Raw genomic sequence first — 20,361 nt, 5'->3', positions numbered from 1 at the left:
CAAATTGTTAATTCACCACGAAAATGTTGATAATTTTGCAGCCACTGTTCGTGAAATTAAAGCACTTTTGGTTCGTCGTAAAGTACCTTCTCAGCCCACAATAGTGAAGCTGGTTAAAAAATTTGAGCTGTAGGGAAAAATTCGTTTTATGATTCTCATCGAAAAATTATCATGTGTGATGAGGCCACCAGGTTCTTCTGATTTAACACCTTTAGAATCTTTTCCCTCGGCCCACGTGAAATCAAAGGTCTATGCCATCCTCCACAATCGATTCAAGGCCTTAAAGATGGAATCCGTGAAGTTATCGAGGAAAATGTGCCAACTGATCCTGCAAATTTCATGAAAAGAATATGGAGCTTCAACCGTAACACATAGGCAATTTGGCTGATATCGTCTCCCAACATTAATAGCATACCTTCCTCTATACAATTTTTAAAATAAAAATGAAACCTGAAAAACCATTTATTACTACGAATACTTTGGTATTAAGGTAAATAGTTCAAAACTTTACAAGGAAACATTTTTTGGGTAACCTATTACTGTTAAGAGGGAACACCACTGCGTGACATTCACGTGATCTGACAATAAATGTCTTGAGGAGGGACAAAAATAATGTATGGTGTTGCCAGAACGATTGAATGATCAGTAAAAGTTATGAATATTACAATAATTCCAACTTTCGTCGACTTTCAAATTATTTTTATAAATATACACAAAATAAGAGTTTTTCCACTTTTGTAATTACCGAAGTTACCGAAATTTAATTTTTTTCATTCGCAAATTGAAAATATTGAAATACTCCATAAAATATTTTTCAAAGAAATTATGTGAAACCCCATAAAAATGGATGATTTGTAAGAAGAATATCTCTGATTTTGTTTTGAACTGAGCAGTCACGTGGTGGTTCCTTCATAGTTGAATTAAAAGATTAGCAATCGCTGACCAACAACACAGTTTTTCCTAGATGTCTCTATGCGAATTATGTTACAAAAATAATCTCGATGGCAAAGATGCACTATATTACCTTTTCCTGTTTTCACATAAACTTTACTCACTTATATGTCTTATTCAAACTGCAACATTTGACTGGTAATTTTACGTTGACCCAAAAGCGAAATCAATAAAATCACTAACAGCAATTTTGTAGAAACACATGAAGAAACATTTAAAACACTGATTTTTAAGCAATATTGATACATAAAAAGAAATTTCAATAAATCACACCCCTAGTATTTTCAAGCTGCACGCCCCTGATGTTCGATCCGGAAATATCGAGAAGGCGAAGGTAACAATTTTCGGTGGCCGAAATCGAGCTAAGCTAGAGAAAAAGATAGACGTTGCAGCTTTTTTCTGACCTTGGATCATTAAGTGCATTGTCCTGCAATAACATTGAGGCTGTTCACAACCTCAAGAGTTCCGCACTTCTCCAACTTAATAACAGGCCACGGTGGGAGAGAATAGAGTATAATAAGTGGATAATAGATTCTTCTTGGACGATGAACTTTCGTTTTGGCCATCAAGTCGAATTTGGAAGATGACGGCTCGGGTTATCATCTATTATAATCAAGATACTGAAGCTGCAGATCAGCATCCAATTTGTTCTTTATCATTTGTTACATGAATATAATAGTTTTGGAGCTACTATTGATAGTGAAGTTTTCTGCCATAAATTTAATTATCTCATCATTTTGGGCTCAATTGCTATAATTGTGAAGAAGAGAGTAAAATGGAAACAATGAAAATACTATGTCTATGGGAGCGCTCCTAACGTAGTACCTAGGTTGTTCTTGGTTATCCCGGAAACTTCTAATCTACGAAAGCGAAATGTGCACCTATTTGAATAAGTTGAAATTTTTATGGAATCATTTGTCTCAACGGGAACACAAATACAAATCGGTCTATGGTCAGAATATTGTTTTCGATAATATCATAGCAATATATTTTTCACTTTAATGTTTGATGTGGTATATTTATCAAGAAATCAATTTTGAATATTTTATTCCATGAATTTATAGACTGGATCTCCATGGATTGGTTTCTAAAAGCAAGAGTAGTGTAATAACTGATTTTGATATCAAACTACAGTCGATTATATTCCCTAGTATTCCATAGTACTTAAATTACTATAAGACATACTGGATCATCCTTTTCGTGGTTCGGATTCCACAGCCATGACTGTGAAAAAATTCGACAAGACTGGTTCTGTTACCGACGTCTTACAACCCATGCATTATCTGAAGGTACTCCTGAACGAAAATATTGCTGCCATAAGCGAAAGTGATGAAGAAGATCCAAACATATCCATTCAACATTTGAGCATCTTTCACGGCACGCTATGTCGTATTTTGCATCTGGATTAGGATCTCCATCCCTATAAGGTTCAGATGACATAAGAGCTAAGGCCAGCTGGCTATGGAATGCGTAGAACATATGCCCATTGGGTGCTTGAAGAACAACGTTTGAATGACGATTTTTCGCATAGAATTTGCTTCATCGACAAAGCACATTTTGCACTCAGTGATTATGTAATCAATCGAAATTGTCGATATGGGACAACAAAAATTATCAAATGAATGTTTAGAGACCATTACTTCCACAAAAAGTCACTATATGGTGAGCAATTTGGTCTGGTGAAGAGATTGGCCCATACTACTTTGAAAATGAAGAAGGCGTCACTCAAACTCACAATTCTCATCGCTATAGCCAAATGGTATGCGTTTTTTTGGCCTGAAATGAATGATGTGGAGTTGGAAGAGATGTAATGCAAGCAAGATAGTGCGGCAATATATACAACAAGACCCGTTTTGGCTTTAGTGCAAGCTTAATTCCCAGTCATTAACATCTCGTGATTTATCGCCATTCGATTTTTCTGAGATTTTTTGATCAGGATCGAGTTCATGCCGACAATCCTCAGACTATTAGATACCGATCTGAATATCAACATCAGTCAACTTATTGGTGAGTTATTGCCCGAAATGTACCGGCGAGTACATATTTCAATTAATTACGAAATCAATAAAAATTTGATTAATATTCTGAGTTTGTGTTTTATTTACGTTCACTTTCGGAACCACAAAATGGATAACCCTTCATAAACAAGCTACTAGATATCGTGAAGAACTTGTACTGGATAATTCAGTAGGAATCGACAAATATTGTATTCTTATCAAGTAAAAATTACCACAATAATAATTACCGAAGCAAAATATTTACCACTTTCTCTGATTAGATTTAGCAATAATTCTCCGGATTGCATAGACAAATCCTATCGAAATCATCGGGTCAATCTGCTGGAATAACGTAAATAGGCTACGACGATATTCCGGATCATTTGACACGGTGTCTCTTTGGAGATGGACAAAATATCCAAAAAGAACCGTCGTAAACATCTCGAGAAAATCGGAATACCAACGACCTATTTCATGATGCAACAGAAATGAATTTGACCGATTATCTAAATAATTTTAATCTCCCGGGTTATCATTTGAAACATTAGGAATACGGAAAATAAGACACTGGATGTTTGTCCAAAAGATTTCGATAAAACATCGTGGCAAATATTGATAACGCAGAATTCGCGAATGCAACGAACTCTAGAATGACTTTCGGATGAGGATCAGTCAATAAACTTCTCTGATTGGCATTATCAGCACTCTTAATTGCACTCTTGTTTTTGTCATTTCGAGAGTGTGAAATATTGTGTATTTCAGATACAATCTAAAATTAATTCATATCTTTCAATTATGTGAACTTGAAGTGCGTTTCAGTAGATTTAAAAATGACTACGCGAATTCACGAAGATGTTCTACCATTGATTTTAACCCGAATATTTCGATAAATTCTCCATTTTTCAGATGAATTCGGCTACTACTATTCAGGTCAGAAATACTTATTTTAGCACTCAATCTTGTTTTATAAAATGTCATATATTTTTCATATTGCTGACTAGATCTTCGGTGATATGATTGACTATTTCAGTATTTTAATATCATTTTAATTATATGATTATGTCCCTCGTCATTTTCATATATGGATGAATACATTTCCTTCAGAACCTTATTTTCAATATTTGAAGGGAAATATTTTTTCTGAATTCTCAAAGTTTACAAATATGTAATTAAACGAAGAATGGAGCACAATTCCTCTATTGAATATTTTCATTTCTTCCTACATAAAAGACTATAATATCTATTTCTATTAATAAAAAATCATATCACAATGTAGGGATCTCGAATGTTAGGAAATCATGACAAAATATATAAAATTCAATTCTTCGATTTTATAGTAACAAATTTCATGCGAAGAGGGCTAGTAGTTTTGAAAATTGATTCAGAAAAGTAGAAAACGTAGTTTGTCGAAAATTTTCGACTCCCAAATTTAACACTCTCCAAAACCTAAACTTTGTAATTTCAGGGAAGAGACATTTTTTTTCCTTGAACTATAATTATCATTAGTAATGATAAAATGAAACCCCATGATCTCGTAAAGTTCCTAGGACACAATAAGAGTTATTCACATGATAATCGATAAAAAAATCAGTTGGTGTACTGCATTGATCTTTTTAATTCGATAATGATTTTAGTTCTGAACTCCTTAGGATAAAATGACCAAAATGCAAGAATCAATTTTGCTTATTACGATAACAAACGACAAACACCAATTTTATATGCTCGATGTTATTTTGATAACATTAACATGTAACAGCTATCATAAAAAATTATTTCAAATTCAATAGAAAGAAAGATAACATGAATATCTCTTTTTGGTAAGGCTGCAAGTGAACATAAGGTGCGTTTTATGGATTGCATTATGATATAAAAGAGAATACAGTACACACTAAGTGATAGTGACAAAAATGAAGCATAAGCGTACTTTTCACGATTTTGTTTTTTTCACAAAATATAAATTAAGAATAATGGTATGCATTGAGAATACAATTACGTATGACAACACTTTAAATTCCGGAACGATAGGTTAGTATCTATATAGAACATAATTACAGAAGATAATATGTTATTATCGTATCATAAGACATTTAGCAGGCACCTGTTCATAAGAACAATCTGTCATTCATATTTTCTCTCTGGTACTCGTTATTATAGTTTGAAAAAAGCTAAATTGAGTATCATCAATTGTAATAAGCATGACCTAAATGAAGTTTGTCAACTATTCTCACTAATTTCTGTATTCAAAGTATTTATGAGAAATGTCAAATATATCAAATATTCTCAGCGCACAAATCAAAAACCAACAAAAAATTACCAAATGGCAATTTGAATGCGCATTCGCCATTTTGCGAAGTGTATCCAATACTTTGTCAATATTCATGATGTTGAACATATTTTTAGCCGAATGACTTATTAATTGCACTATTGTTTCTTTTGTTAACTGCATTTCAATGGTTGTTTTTGTTTCGTCATATCGTCATTGATGAGGTGACAAATATACCGGATGGATTTAAATGTTTTTCGGGGATTTCCGTTAATTGTTATTATTACAATAATAATTGTGTATGAATGGCAGCCGACATACGTTTCTTCATTGTTAACTTGCAGTTTTCAATTATTTCACTGATTAGAACTGCAATTGTGCTACATGCACGACAGTCATCAATATTTTAAGATTACGTAATGAAACATGACCCATTCATATCCGCTGGTGGATTTTTTGTAAAATTTGTGGGCCTTATTGTTGATTAAGGCGATTTTTTTTTCTCCACGCAGACCTTGTTAACCTATTCACATTGGTACCACTCTTTTCAATTTGACTCAATTGATTCAATTCTGAAGTGTTTATAGAGTACCTTCAAAAATACTTCATTCAATGTAAACTGTCTCATTTGACAAAGTAATTCTTATTTCGCTAGGTATTTCATGATTTCATGAAAGATGAGATTAACAACAAGAACATTAATTGCAAACGGAATTTAGTTAGGCAGTTATTTGTGTAGGTCGAATGAAAAATAGTAATACTTATCTGTAAAGAATGAGAAATTTCAAAGAAATAATGCAAATAATTCAGTGGATAATCAAGTGAAAAATTTGAAAAATAATTTCTCCTACCCTCTTATCCATTGTAAATCTTGTGTGTGCTTGACCTTGTTGATTTGAAGAATGTTGTTCTTCCTTTTGATATTCTCAAGATAGGAAATATAAACAAAACAAAAAAAAAAGGTTGATTATGATTTTCAATATGATTTGAATTGCTTCAACCTCTATTGAATAGATATCATATTATTCAATATTTTCTCATGAAAAAATATGAATAATTCAAGAGAAATACTGAATATTTTATTTTTTATGTTTACTAGTTATAGTAAACATTATTCCTTCATGGATGATGAATTTTTCGTGATTATAATAAGCATCGTCCTTAAGGTTGAAAAATTGCGAAGGCAATAATCCACGCACAACGCACAATATTCATTTAATGAGAAATTGAATGGCTGAGGATAGAATTTTAAATCATAGTATTTCAGAGGAAATTTGATAATTAGTGAAAATAAAGAAGGAATTAATTGAAATAAAAATTAGTTTGAGATATTACAATAATATTTTAACGAAAAAGGGAACAATAAGTCTAAATGCAATGGTTCTAAATTCTTAGTCATTAATAAAAAAAAATTCTGACAATAAAAAAAATTGAAATATAATCAATAATGAAAAATGGTGACGAAAACTCACCTCTCATTTCCATTCTTCACTCATTCGTCGAAAGATAGGAACGAACTAAACGCATAAAAGGAACTGACGTCGACCGGCGTCACTCGCGGCCAAGTTCGTATTAAAATCAAAGCGCAGCGAAAAAATCGAAAAAAAATAATCCGAAAAACATTCGCACTCTCGCTGTCTAATTGCAATAGTTCTAAGCGGCCCGCTATTTCTGGCAACCAGGAAAAAATAATGTTTCGACCGGCAGCGAGTTGCCAAATAATTTCGGGGGACAGGGGGGACGGGGAACCCGGGTGGGCCACATTCGCATAGGCCCCATTACGTAAGCCCGCACTGGTGCACGTCCTATCTAGAATTCGCAAGGTTACGTTGCGCGCTGGTTGCCTCGATGCGTTATCCTATTCGCACAATCGATCTACGGGGGACGGTCGACAAGTCACGCATCGGTCGATGTGCACGTGACGAAAATAAACGATCGGTAACCAGGACATTTCAATAAAATAGAATTAGGAAAGGACTGACGTCTAGTCATGAGCTCTTGAAGACTCGATTTTGTTGCGCATATAGCGCCCTTGGAAACCATAGTACTGTATGTACAGGATGGGCAAATTTCGATGTTTTAGCACTACAACTTTTAAACCAGAGGAGATAGACAAAATCTGATAATCCCTTCTCGGTCTCTTTTTCTGAGAAACTAATAAGAGTAGTTTTCATATTTGGTCACCTTCTTTTGTTTTCGAGTTATAAGCGGAAATAGGAAAAATGGTGATATCGAAAAACATTTATATCGCCATTAATACTGATGATAGAGCTCTGAAATTGAAACATCATACAGGCACTTTTTTACGTAGAATCCAGTGGCGTGCTCGTCTTTTCAGAAGGATTTTTAATTACGAATCTATGAACCAAACTTATGTTTTTTCAAATGGAAACACTATATTTCTGTGCCATTTTTTGAAAGCTTAATTTTTCCTGATTTCAAAAATATATAACATCGTATGGTTTGTATCTATATAAATAATGGAAAATGGTCAAATACCTTTTTTCATCTAAGTGTCCCAATATTTCTATGGTTTCAGCTGTTGATGAACATAGAAAAATTGTGCTTCCTATAACAAGAGTAGTGCCTTTCCATCAATCTTATTATTTCTATGCTTTTCTACAAAATTCGAATCTAGGTATAATTAATAATTTTTTATCTAAAAATGGATTTGGAAATAACGAAAAGATCTACAGGATCGTATGTTTCAATCGAAAGAGTTGTAATGAGATGGATGCATCAAAAGATTATTTTCATAGGTCTCCAGAATGAATAGGTACGCACAAGTACCAATCCATTTCAAATAGCATATGAAACAATGCATATATGATTGAATAATTTAATTACGAAGGGAACAAACAAGAAATACTAATTAACCTAATAATAACAACAATTGCACAATGCACAATCGACACATCTTCTCGATATTTTGCACCGAAACTGTGTTCAAGCAACCTAGGAAATTTTCTCCGAGTTCATTTATATTTTCGTAACTATTTTTATAAAATATATCTAGATTCGAATTTTGAAGAAATTAGTTAGAAGCATAGAAATAATCAGATTGATGGAAGGACACTTCTCTTGTTATAGGAAGCTCAATTTTTCTGTGCTCGTCAACAGTTGAAACCATAGAAATATAGAGACCTTCAGGTAAAAAAAGGTTTTTGACCATTTTCTATTATTTATATTGATACAAACCATACGATGTTATATATTTTTGAAATTAGGAGAAATTAAGCTTTCAAAAAATGGCACAAAAACCTAGTGTTCCCATTTGAAAAAACATAACTTTGGGTCATAGCGTCGTAATTATAAACCCTTCTGAAAAGACGAGCACGCCACTGGATTCTACGTAAAAAGGTGCCTGTATGATGTTTTAATTTCAGAGCTCTATCATCAGTATCAACGTTGATATAAATGTTTTTCGATATCGCCATTTTTCCAATTTTCGCTTATAACTCGAAAACAGAAGAAAGTGGCCGAAAATGAATACTACCCCTGTTAGTTTCTCAGAAAAAAAGACCGAGAAGGGGGTATCAGATTTTGTCTATTTTCTCTGGTTTAAAAGTTGTAGTGCTAAAACATCGGAATTTGCCCACCCTGTAGTGTTATGGATCAATATTAATCAAATTTTAATTTTGTTTATTTAATAAGTCTAAGAATAATACATAGGCGCACAACTCTGCTTCCGCCGTTTTTTTTTCAGAAATAAGAGGCTTCATTGTAAAATACTGGTTATTTATTTAGGATAAAGGAAAAAAGTGTTTCTTTTGACCTCAGGAATATTCGGTTGAAATATATGTACAAGTCAAAGACTCACCCTGTATAGTAGGTATAGGTAAGTATAAATATAGAGCGTCAAAATTGTCATCATTAAGATGTCAGTATTCATGTTGCACCCAAATTTATTGGTTATTCATTTATGATTCAAAGTATTGTCCATCGCTGGCCACTACTTTCTCCCATTTTTCAGGCAGCGTACGTATCCCTTATTGAGAAAACTGGTAATCCTTTGAAGCGATCCAAAAATCAATCCAATTTTTTACTTCTTTATAAGACTGGAAGTGCTAGTCAGCCAGACCGTGCGCCATTGAACGAAACAAGTGATAGTCCGAGGGAGCAACGTCTAGAGAATACGGTGGGTGGCGTAGGGCTTCCCATTTCAACGTTTCCAAGTATGTCTGCACAACTTTCGCAACATGGAGTCGAGCATTGTTATGCTGTAAAATCAATTTATCATGTCTCTCTTTGTATTCCTGCAGTTTGTCTTTCAATTCTCGACTCAAACGCGTTAAATGCATTCGATAACGATAGCTTGCGATTGTTTCAGTCGGTTTTAACAACTCATAATACACTACGCCGAGCTGGTCCCATCAAATACTGAGCATGACCTTGGAACCGTGAATATTCGGTTTAGCCGTCGACGTGGAAGCATGACCGGGATATCTCCACGATTTCCTGCGCTGGGGATTATCGCAATCAATCCATTTTCGTCTCGAGTCACAATGCGATGCAGAAATCCTTTCCGTCTTTGCTTTGCAAGCAGCAGTTCACAAGCAAACAAACACCGTTCAACATATCTCGGCTTCAACTCGTACAGCACCCAATTTTCTTGTTTCTGAATCATTCCCATGACTTTCAGGCGTTTTGAAATGACCTGTTGCGTCACTTCCAATGATCCTGCCAATTCTTGTTGCGTTTGACACGAGTCTTGATCGGGTAATGCCTTCAATTCTGCATCTTCAAAAACTTTCTCTTTCACCGGCATGATAATTTACGACTATTAAACAAATGAAAAATACGCGTTCAGATGTTTCAATTTTTTCAACAAAAACGGCGCCCTATACGAAAAAAACAGAAGAGATTTTTTATCACAAATTAAACGAATAATTCAAAAATGATTGTTGTTGAGATCACCACTCGAGGTGCGCTCTCGTGATGTTTCGCGAACTAGATCTCGCGAATCTGTGTATAATCGAATATTGTCTATGCTCTTGTGATATTATAACTGATTACAGGGGAACAACTGTTTTGGTGTCGTGGTTTTTTGGGCTAATGTCATATCAATCAGGCATAATCTCTAATTTATTGTCTTATTTTTGGACCGTCAAATATCCCTGCTTTGAGTTTTTCTGTCCTCAACTGATGCATTTTTACCCCTATATATGCAAAACATGAACTATTCTTATGAAGAGCCTTTGCAAATTGCTTCATTGATCCCAACTCTATATGTAACGAAGGATGAATAATTTTTTTTCTTCCATCCAAAGCGTCGTTAATGACATTTTCCCCAACGTCCATGTTTTCTCTGAGGCCAATATTTTCTAACCCAGTGGTATGTTTTATCCCTGCTATCCTAGAGGCACAAGAAACACATATATTTCGTGTAACCACTTTGCTGCCCAAGAAGCAGTTTACCATTTTTAAGTCTACACAAACCATCCATTTATTTTCGTGATACTTTATCTTCTGTAAGACCAAAGCTAATGTATTTTTTTTTCAGTTTCTTTTAGTGAGCAAGTGGTATTGAACCATATTTATTCCCTTTGTTCCTACATTAATGCATATATAATAATTTTAGAACTCTCATCAATGGATATACGAGTACTTACTGAATGGTAGATAAGTTGATGTATCTAAAAGAGTAGAGCTGATATAGAATAATGGATTGCTGTACAGATTTCACGTCTCAAATATAGTTAAAATCAGCTCTAAAATCCCAGGCACCAAAAAAATTTATTTTGCCCTGTGAATCAATCAGCTCAAAATTTATTTAAGCAAACTTATTGTATTCAAGTAAAAAATCAAGATAAATGAATTCAACTGTAAGGTAAATAACCTAGAAAAACGTTTTTTTTTAATTCATATCATTATTTTTTTGTATGCAGCATGCATACGGCGCCGGCGGTTCATACTGGCGATTAGGTTTCAAACCGTTGATCATAAGTTCATGTCTCTCTCCAAAATGAACTAGTGCACTTAAAGTCCGGAACCAAAAAAAAAATTTTTGAAAAGAAATGGATCTTGATGAAAATTGGTAATTTGAAAAAAATTGACCACGACATTTTTCCACAGGATTTTTCAAATTCAGGGTTCGACAGCAAACTTCTGATTAACCCTGCATAGTGTCTTATAAGCCAGAACTCATACAAATATTGAATATGTAAGTTGAAATTAATAATGTTATCTACGGTTTACTGAAAAAATGTTGAAATTCGAGCTGAAAATAAGAAAACTTTGAGAATTCAAATTTTACTTAATATAAACTTGTTGCGTTTTTGTTTTACACCTGAGTGTATTTTCATTTTTTCCATAGTTTATCTTTCCAAACGTTGCCTCATTATTGATAATGCGGTATCTAACTACTGAGCTCTAACCGAAATTTCCTTTCCATTAATTTTCTTTTCATGAATTATTTGTAATTACAAGTTTAAAATCAATATTCTGGTCATCAGAAATAGCTATTTGATGTACAAAACGATTAGGTACCTATCTATTCTTAATGCAACAAAAAAATCCTGGTATATTGTAAATTGTTCCTTAATAGAATTTCCAAAATGGACTCGAATTGATCCCGTTTGGTTATTGATTAGTCCTGCTGGCTCGCATGTCGAGTGAATTTTTATGGATTCATTGCGTTGTTAGATAGCCAACATACGTAATAAAAACCTTTGAAGTTTACGTGCTACTTTTATGGTTATTATTAGCCTTGATTATGGTATCTTCGGGGGTTGTTGCTCATGAAATTTTGATACAAGGTGGTCATTTAATTATAGGTAGGCGCAGAGAATTTATATTGAACTACAGAGAATATAGAAGTGAATTCAAAATTAAAGGAAATATGTTTTTGGTTGAATATATTTCACTAATAACTTATAGTTCGGGATATATAACAATAAACCTTGATATCGTGAATCAATTGTTGGTGTATTCGATTAATTGAAATATTGAACTGATATGTTTTCGAATTATGTTTTCCAAATAGGAATAAATATTGGCCTTTTTTCACATAAATGGCTATGTGTCTTAGTTATCAATTGAGAGCTCAGTACTGCTCTATTTTTTTTGTAAGAATTTCTCCTCGATAAAAGCTAACAAAATATGTAACATACAGTGAGTTTATATGTATATAAAAATGATTTGAAATGCACAAAAACCAATTCAGAATGGTTATTTTGTATGAACGAAATCAACTTAGTCCAGAACTATTGTCAACTTGCAACCAAAACTGCTCCATACACTTCATAACTAAAAAAGATTTGTCTAAAAAAAAACGAAAGAGTTCATTTTTTTGTGTCAGACTATAATTGTCTATTATACGCTTCGGCCATAGCTAGTATTTTCCTGTGATAATTTGAAGTTATTCTTAAAGGTTGAAGATTAATCTGAAACCACAATGCGTCAACCACATCTAGTTGGTCAAGGTTAGAAAAAATTATGAAATTCATTCTAGAATTTGTTTCATTATAACATACCTTTAGATCATTAGATTAGAAATCAATTATCTAGATATTAGTGATATTTAAAATTTTGTATATCTTGAAGTGATTGTTCTCACGTCTATAGGATGGCGCTACACGCTGAGAAATACTGAATAACACTAATTGAATAACACTTTTTGACAGTTTCTTATTCAGAGCTTCAAAATGATAGATATATCAAACTCTTTTATATATTGCATCAGAATTTGATGCTTCATTTTTCATTATGGGAAATTCGAACAAAGAGTCAAATTAAATATACACCTAGTCTGTATTATTACTTTTTCTCAAGAAATTGTTATACATTAATTACAAAACAATATAATCACTTGAACTCTATTCGGTTGAATTAATCGAATATCTCATATCATAAATGATATAAAAGATACAATTCTTCTGGTAAATCAGCTTACGTTAGAGGAATGTCACTTCTTGTAATTCTGAAATTTTATCATGGAAGGGTGAGAAACCCCTGCAAGGTTTTAAGGGGGAAAGGGCTCAGAAAAATTCATCTAATTAGATGAATGATCTTCCAATAATTTTCGATGGAGTATATCATCAAGTTTTGAAATATTTTGCATCAATTCAGGCACCCTGTATATGAGGAATTGTGTAAGTGACAATATAGATTGAGTTGTCCACTAAAATACTATAGGTCTTTTGTTGTAACATTAAAATCACTGTGAAAAACCTTTTCAAATTGAATATGACCTCTAAAGATAAACGGAAATTCTCTTAGGGGAAATATTTATTTTTAAAAATAAAATGTCGTTTGGCACTGCACACCAGACAGTTTACGAAAGAAACTATAAATATAGGGTCTCTCCATATTTCTGACAATGAAACCTTGAAAATGCAAATTTATATCAGACGTGGTGCTCCAATTTACAACTAGATCACACTATTTCAACTACAGAATGAACAGAATCGGTAGAACACATTTTTATTTCAACTACCTATTTTATATTTATTGTTTGAGGGAAAATTTGCATTAATTTTCGTTGCCATCAAATGCTGATTTTTCTTCTAAACAATAGATATTTGGTCATCAATTGAATAAGAAAAAATAAAATAAATAACTTGAAAATATGGACTTACTGAATGAAACTAAACCCGCACCGAACAATAAAATTCACAGAAGATAAAATTTCTCTCATCTAATTCTAATTGTTAATAAGTTATAGGATCTAGAAATGGCAGTTTGACAGAGAATGCTGAAATGAACATAATTCAAAGTAAAATAATTCTGTAATTGATGTATATCTTACATACAACACGTCACACAATAATTTCCGGGCCTAGCTTAAGGATTGCATTTTTTTTGTGTTCGGAATGTATTGATGGGATAATCGAGATATAGAAAGATCAAAAAGGAAAGTATAAACAAATTTCAAACTAGATCCACTCCATGTGTCGACTCTGCTTCATAGCTTGCTTTGAAAATATCTCACACATAATTACTAACTTATATAGTAAAGTTTTTGGCCCCATGTTGATTTTCTCATAATGAAAAGTTATAGCTCAACTACCAGTCTCATAGCTATAGATAACAGATAACTTATGTAATAACTTAAACAATCTCAATTATTAATTTGAAAAAATGACTAAAAAATCAAGGCTGAAATTAGAATATAATTTCTCTAATTCTGTGGTTATTCCGTTCATTCTTCCACATCTTGTAGAACAAAATCGTGCGAGAATATATCAGAAACGCAAACAGTTTTCATGGTTATATTTTATTATTCTATGTTGGCACTCCGAACTTTCCGCTACGGCTTTATCTGTCAATTCATCAAATTGCCTTAAAGAAATCAGTTCTGCCAACCAACATTTTTCAATGCAAAAATCACTAAATTATATTTATGGAAATATTTCATTAACTTCAATGAAAATGCAATGAATTAGAGGAAATAATGTATAATACTCGTACAGAAGGCTCATTCTACCACTCGTTCATTCCAAAACTCGCCACTTCGTGGCTCGTTTTTGAATTTTGAACTCGTGGAAGAATATCAATGCCTTCTGCACTTGTATTATAAATAACTATTCTGGAATGAAATTGCGAATGCAGCTCTGAATTCTATTATCGGGATCGCGGTTTACTCATTCGTGAATATAAGGCAGGCATATGTGGTAGCTGAACAATCCGAATTCTATGTACATAATTCCCTAGCACAGAGATGATTATTTCATATTTCCTTTTATAAATTGTAACGCACTGGTTATTTCAAATTATGGAAAACCCTCGAATAAATATTGGGGATAGAAAATAAAATAAAACGAAATGATATGATGTCACAAGTCTCAAAATATTGATGTTGTGACAAAGGAAACTGAAGAATCAACCGACAACAAAGAAAGTTCCGTTCTTTAGGTATCTCCTATATAATTTTTAATGAAAACTGCAGAAACACTTTCAACGTAGATGTAGAATATAAAATAAAAAGGAAACACCGATTATTCACTTCATGAAATTAAATAGAAATAAATAACATGAGTTTGTTCTAATATTATGTACTTCCATTCGAAAAATAATTGGAACGACCAATGTTTGAAGTCAATTTCATTCATTAACGGATAAAATGAGAAAAATTTAAATACCGTCAGAATGTATAGAATAAACATATTCATAAGACGGCTTACTGTAATGAGTCTTCCATTCACTAAAATTAATATTAAAAGAAAAATATTGTTTTGAGTTCGAACATTCAGTTGAAACCATGTAGGTATATGGCCAATTGAAAAGTCCCCAGTCTGATGCACAGATGACGGTGCTAGTATTAAATCCATATGATTTTTAGTTAGTACCAACCTTCAAACGATATGTGTCAAAATTTGACACCAATCCGACCATCAGTTTGTGAGATATTGCGTTATGAGTGTAGATACTTTCGTTATTTGAAAAAAGATGAAAAAAAAAAGAATTGACAATGGATGAAACATGGCTCCATCATTTCACTCCGGAGTCCAATCGACAGTCAGCTGAGTGGACTTCACACGATGAACCGAGTCCAAAGCCAGGAAAAACACAACAGTCAGCTGGCAAGGTTATGGCAACAGTATTCTGGGATGCACAAGGTATAATATTCATTGATTACCTCCAAAAGGGCCAGACCATCAACAGCGATTATTATATAGCATTATTAGATCGTTTAAAGGATGAAATGTTCAAAAAACGGCCCCATTCGGATTAAAAAGGTGCTGTTCCATCAAGACAGTGTCACAAATTAATAAAAACAATGGCAAAATTGGGCTGTGAATTGCTTCTTTATCCACCGTATTCGCCAGATCTGGCCCCCAGTGACTTTTTCCTGTTCTGAGACCTCAAAAGAATGCTCGCTGGGAAGAAATTTAGCGCTAAAGAAGAAGTAATCGCCGAAACTGAGGCCTATTTTGAAGCGAAAGACAAATCGTACTACAAAAATGGTATCGAAAAGTTGGAAGCTCGCTATAATCGCTGTATCGCCCCCGAAGGCAACCATGTTGAATAATAAAATCGAATTTTGCTAAAAAAATTTTTTTACTATGGTAGACATAGACCAGGGACTTTTCAATTGATCTGTTAGATATATACGTGTAAGACTAACCCCAATTCCTTTTAGTAACATATATTTCATTTTTCAAAATTCTTATTCCACATTAAACTTATTAAGTATTAGTCATTAGTATTCAAATTACAAAACATATTATCAAACTTGGATGATTGATAAAATTTCAAAAAATGTATATACTTTTCCTTCAATTATTCATAAAATGTGTACAAATGTTGTGCACTTCTTTAAAAACAAAAACTATCAAAAATGAAACAATTTGATAAAATTACTACACAATCAAAGATACACGAAAATGTATATATTCTTTTCGCAAATTTTGTGCTGTACCTATTCCAGCAACAATTCGTATACAATATATCGACAAGTATTGTTAAATTGTACAACCAATTTTAAGAGTGTAGAGGGATTTCATTATTCCAACGTTCAATTATTGTCATTCGAGTTATTTCTGTTTGTATAACAAACCTATATGCCTCGTCACTTGTTCAGTGAAGTATGTAAGTAACACCCTATCAAAATCTCAGAAATCTTATCTTCGCCCAAAAATACCACAGGAGTAGTACCTACCAAAATCACCGCTGGGTATATCGAATTTCCATTAAAGCAAAGCGACGAACGCAATTTTCCGCGTCATGTTCAGGTGGAACGCCACACGGGCTTTCCATATGAGCAATTAATTGAAAGTTTCGCTGGGGCCTCTTTGAGAAAGTGTGTTTGATCAATTTCACCCCCAAATTTCGGAATATGCCTACCTCGAACGTAATAAGTCCTAGCGAACCTTGTTTGTATCCGTAAAATTTGATTTTCGACGAAGTTTTAATGGAAACGTCACCTGGGGGTTGTTTTGGTGCCTTCGAATTAATGGCGGGCTCCATTTCTCCCGTTATGATTTCACCTCCATCGATTTTCAATGCCCGGCCCACGCGCCACGTTGTCATTGACCCTGATCTGGACCTTCCGATCTGTTTTTGTTATCTGCTGGAGACGATTCGGTGGAAGGAGGATGGTCGCTATCCTAATTGGAGGGCACTCTGGGTTTTGGGAAGGGAACAAGTTATTTCCGAGCCAAAAAATATTTTTTTCTCAGATCGGTGATGGTTTGTGATTTCTCTATTGGCAAACCTTATGACTTCATCGGATGGACGACTCTGAATTAAGGGGGAGGGAGGCATATTCGTGGGTCTCCACGCCTTGCATACCCTCTGCACCCAACGCATCAAATTTCTTTTATGTGCAAATTTGTTCAACGCAATTTGGGTTTGAATTGAAAAATTTGAGTCTGCAGGTGAAATGACCGATTTTATAAATTCTTCAGATTAATTTATGGAGGAAATAGAAGAAAGGGTTGTAGCAATAATGTGTCATACTCCTTAATATTCTATTGTTTTATATACTGGGTGAAGCGAGGGATGAATTCTCTTGAATTGTATCGGATGTCCCAAATTCGTTGTCCAGTGAGGGAATCTCTGAATCCCGTTGAGCTAGAAAAATGAATGGCACATTTTCGGGCTTGATTTCTAAGGTAATTAATTTAACGAAAACCACAACCTTATTAATTCAACTGTTTTCAAGCTATTAGAGGAAATTAGAAAATGGCGTGAATAAATCATCTGTTTTTATAACATTCAGTTTAGAACTTATAAAACAAACTTTTGTTTTTTTAAATGTAAGCCATACATATTTCCATAACGAATGAAACCGCTCGCCTAAATTTTTGTTGGTACTCTCTGAAATATCACATGAACAAAGAATACAACATGAATTTAAAGTGAACTATATGGACATGGAAAAAAGGTTATTTGATCTGAATTTTTCGAAAAATAGACATTCAAAGTCGAAAATAGGAAACATGTACCAATTTTAATGAAAAATTTCAGAGGTTTTCTCATTTCATAAAGTTTTTTTTTTCTGTTTTTATATATTCAATGAATGCTTTTCCCTCACCAGCACTATCTTTTCATGAAATTTTCATGACTACATATAATACTAGTTTCCCTTTATTCTCCGATTTTTTTCGATTCCCTCCCAAAAATCTTGCCTCCCCATAATAAAATGCTGGCCTATCTTAGTCCCCCTATTCTTGAAAGCTGGCGTCACCAGACTAAAATTTTATTTGGAGATCAGATTGCTAATGAGTGTTTTCCGAATTCATTTTATCTAGTTCATAACTGCATGTTTTCATGGAATATTTTCGATGATTTTCAGAATTGTGAATTAATAATTTCTTTAGCTAGCGATGTACAGAACTTTTTTCCTTTAATAGGCATTTGGAAATTAACAATCACAAATGAGTGTCCATCCCTGGATATTGAAATACTTTCATATTGCAAGAATCATCTCAAGTTCCTATTACCATTACTATTCTCTAAAATTCGACACATTTGAAATTTCTCAGATGAACTTCATAACCGTGTTCTTTGAAACCTCGTTTCCTCTACAACCGCCTAAACAGAGTTAAAGTGAGAACGGCAACTTCCTTCTTTTCTAAAATGGACTTGAGCGGTATATTTCAAACATTGACGAAAAAAAAATTCTCGCTGAATTTTATTACAAGTAAAAGACGTTATCTTCTCCATATCTCAAGATAATAACTGCCAATCGCACCTGCCAGTTATGCGTGAGCCGGTTTTCGTTAATCGACACAAAATAATCAAAAATACCTGGGCAATGGGGCCCACTTTTAATAGAACAGGACAGGGACGTATTTAGTGAACAATTCAAAAGATATCGGAATATTTAGTAATTAACAAAGGTAATGTGCTTATATTTGGAACTGAAATGACTGTTTAAAACGTCTGAACGAACCTTATGGTTGAAACTATTGTAACTAAGTTATATCTAGAGTCAAGCTAGAAGCTAAAGAATGCAAAATCGACATGGAAGTTCCTGAGAATAGCGGATGCAGGTAATGTCAAAACAGCAATTGTGCTTTTCCAGGTAAATGTGGAAGGAACACTTTTCTTTCGAGTGGAAATACTGAAATGACTGAAATTTCTTTTGAAAACACGTTTTATTTTTTATCTATGAACGGTTTGGACAATATTTCTTTACGAACAGATTTATTTCTGAAAACAGACTTTGAAAAGCAAAGCACCTACTTATATGTCTTAGAGAGTATAATTATTATTTCATAAGAAGGAGAAGTGTGACTTTCCATTGAGGAGGGTTAGAATATAGAAGATTTTTTCGTCACTTTTTCAAGCGGTCGGTGAATAATGGAAAATTAGGAGGATTTTCAAATAAAAATTTAATAATAATCACCATTTTGAGAGACTTTTTGAATGGGAAATTTTCTAGAACTGTATGTCTAAATCTTTGAAAGACGTCTTACATTTTATGATGCGATTCAAAAAAAATATATTAATTTTTCATTTGAGGACATCTTTCAGCAATGATTTAAAATAGCTCTACTATACATATAATAATCATATCATAAAGAATTTGTTATAACACATAGTGAATCATAAAAAACAAATTTTGTTTTCTATTATATAAGAATCGAATATACGAGTATATAAAATTAAGCATTATACATGGTGTTCCACTATTGATGCGACGCTCTAATGTCAAGAGCTGAAATTTTTTAATATTTTTCCGTCACAGTATCATTAAGGTCCATTAGAGCTACATTCTCAAATTTTTTGGAAATACGCAGGTTGTACCAAAAGATGTAAATGGCCAAACATATTATGTTTTTTTTATGGAACACCCTGTTTTCCATTGAATTTTCAGATTGCATGAAATTCAAATGAACCCAAGTTCATTCAACTCTTCAGGATATATTGATGAATTTATTTAAATGAGAATTTGAAATGTCAAATTTTATTATTTTCGAAAAATTCTTTACCAAATGAGAAAATAAAATTTAGGATGTGTCAGTTGGAATAAGCCCAATATTGACATTTGAATAAGTCATCAATGATTCGTCTCTTCTTGAGCACCCAGTAGAGTTCTCAATGATCATCCAAAAATCAGTACTCGGAAATCTCAGAAGTTTTGAGCATATGACATTGCGAATGAATTAGATTATTTCATAAGAATAAATATATGGCTGGTCATTTTCACTCTTTTGTTGCATCCTGCCTGTGTATTTCCGAACAATTAAATAATGCAGC

At 33.2% G+C, this 20,361-nt stretch overlaps 1 protein-coding gene across 2 annotated transcripts in view; it reads right to left on the bottom strand.

Moving 5' to 3' along the window:
• LOC123679206 (zinc finger protein chinmo) overlaps positions 1-20,361 on the bottom strand; it is a 126,079-nt gene that overhangs the window by 81,341 nt on the left and 24,377 nt on the right. Inside the window, exon 1 of one of the 2 annotated variants that reach the window (XM_045616646.1) lies at positions 6,684-6,975. The exons of the other annotated variant lie outside the window; for it this stretch is intronic. Within the exon in view, the coding sequence (XP_045472602.1) occupies positions 6,684-6,696 (13 nt within the window). The 5' untranslated portion in view covers positions 6,697-6,975. Of the gene's footprint in view, positions 1-6,683; positions 6,976-20,361 lie in introns of those variants that run through there. 2 annotated transcript variants of the gene reach the window in all.

The sequence above is a fragment of the Harmonia axyridis genome, chromosome 4, assembly GCF_914767665.1.
Source record: "Harmonia axyridis chromosome 4, icHarAxyr1.1, whole genome shotgun sequence".
NCBI lineage: Eukaryota > Metazoa > Arthropoda > Insecta > Coleoptera > Coccinellidae > Harmonia > Harmonia axyridis.
This window is presented reverse-complemented; position numbering and strand designations above follow the sequence as displayed.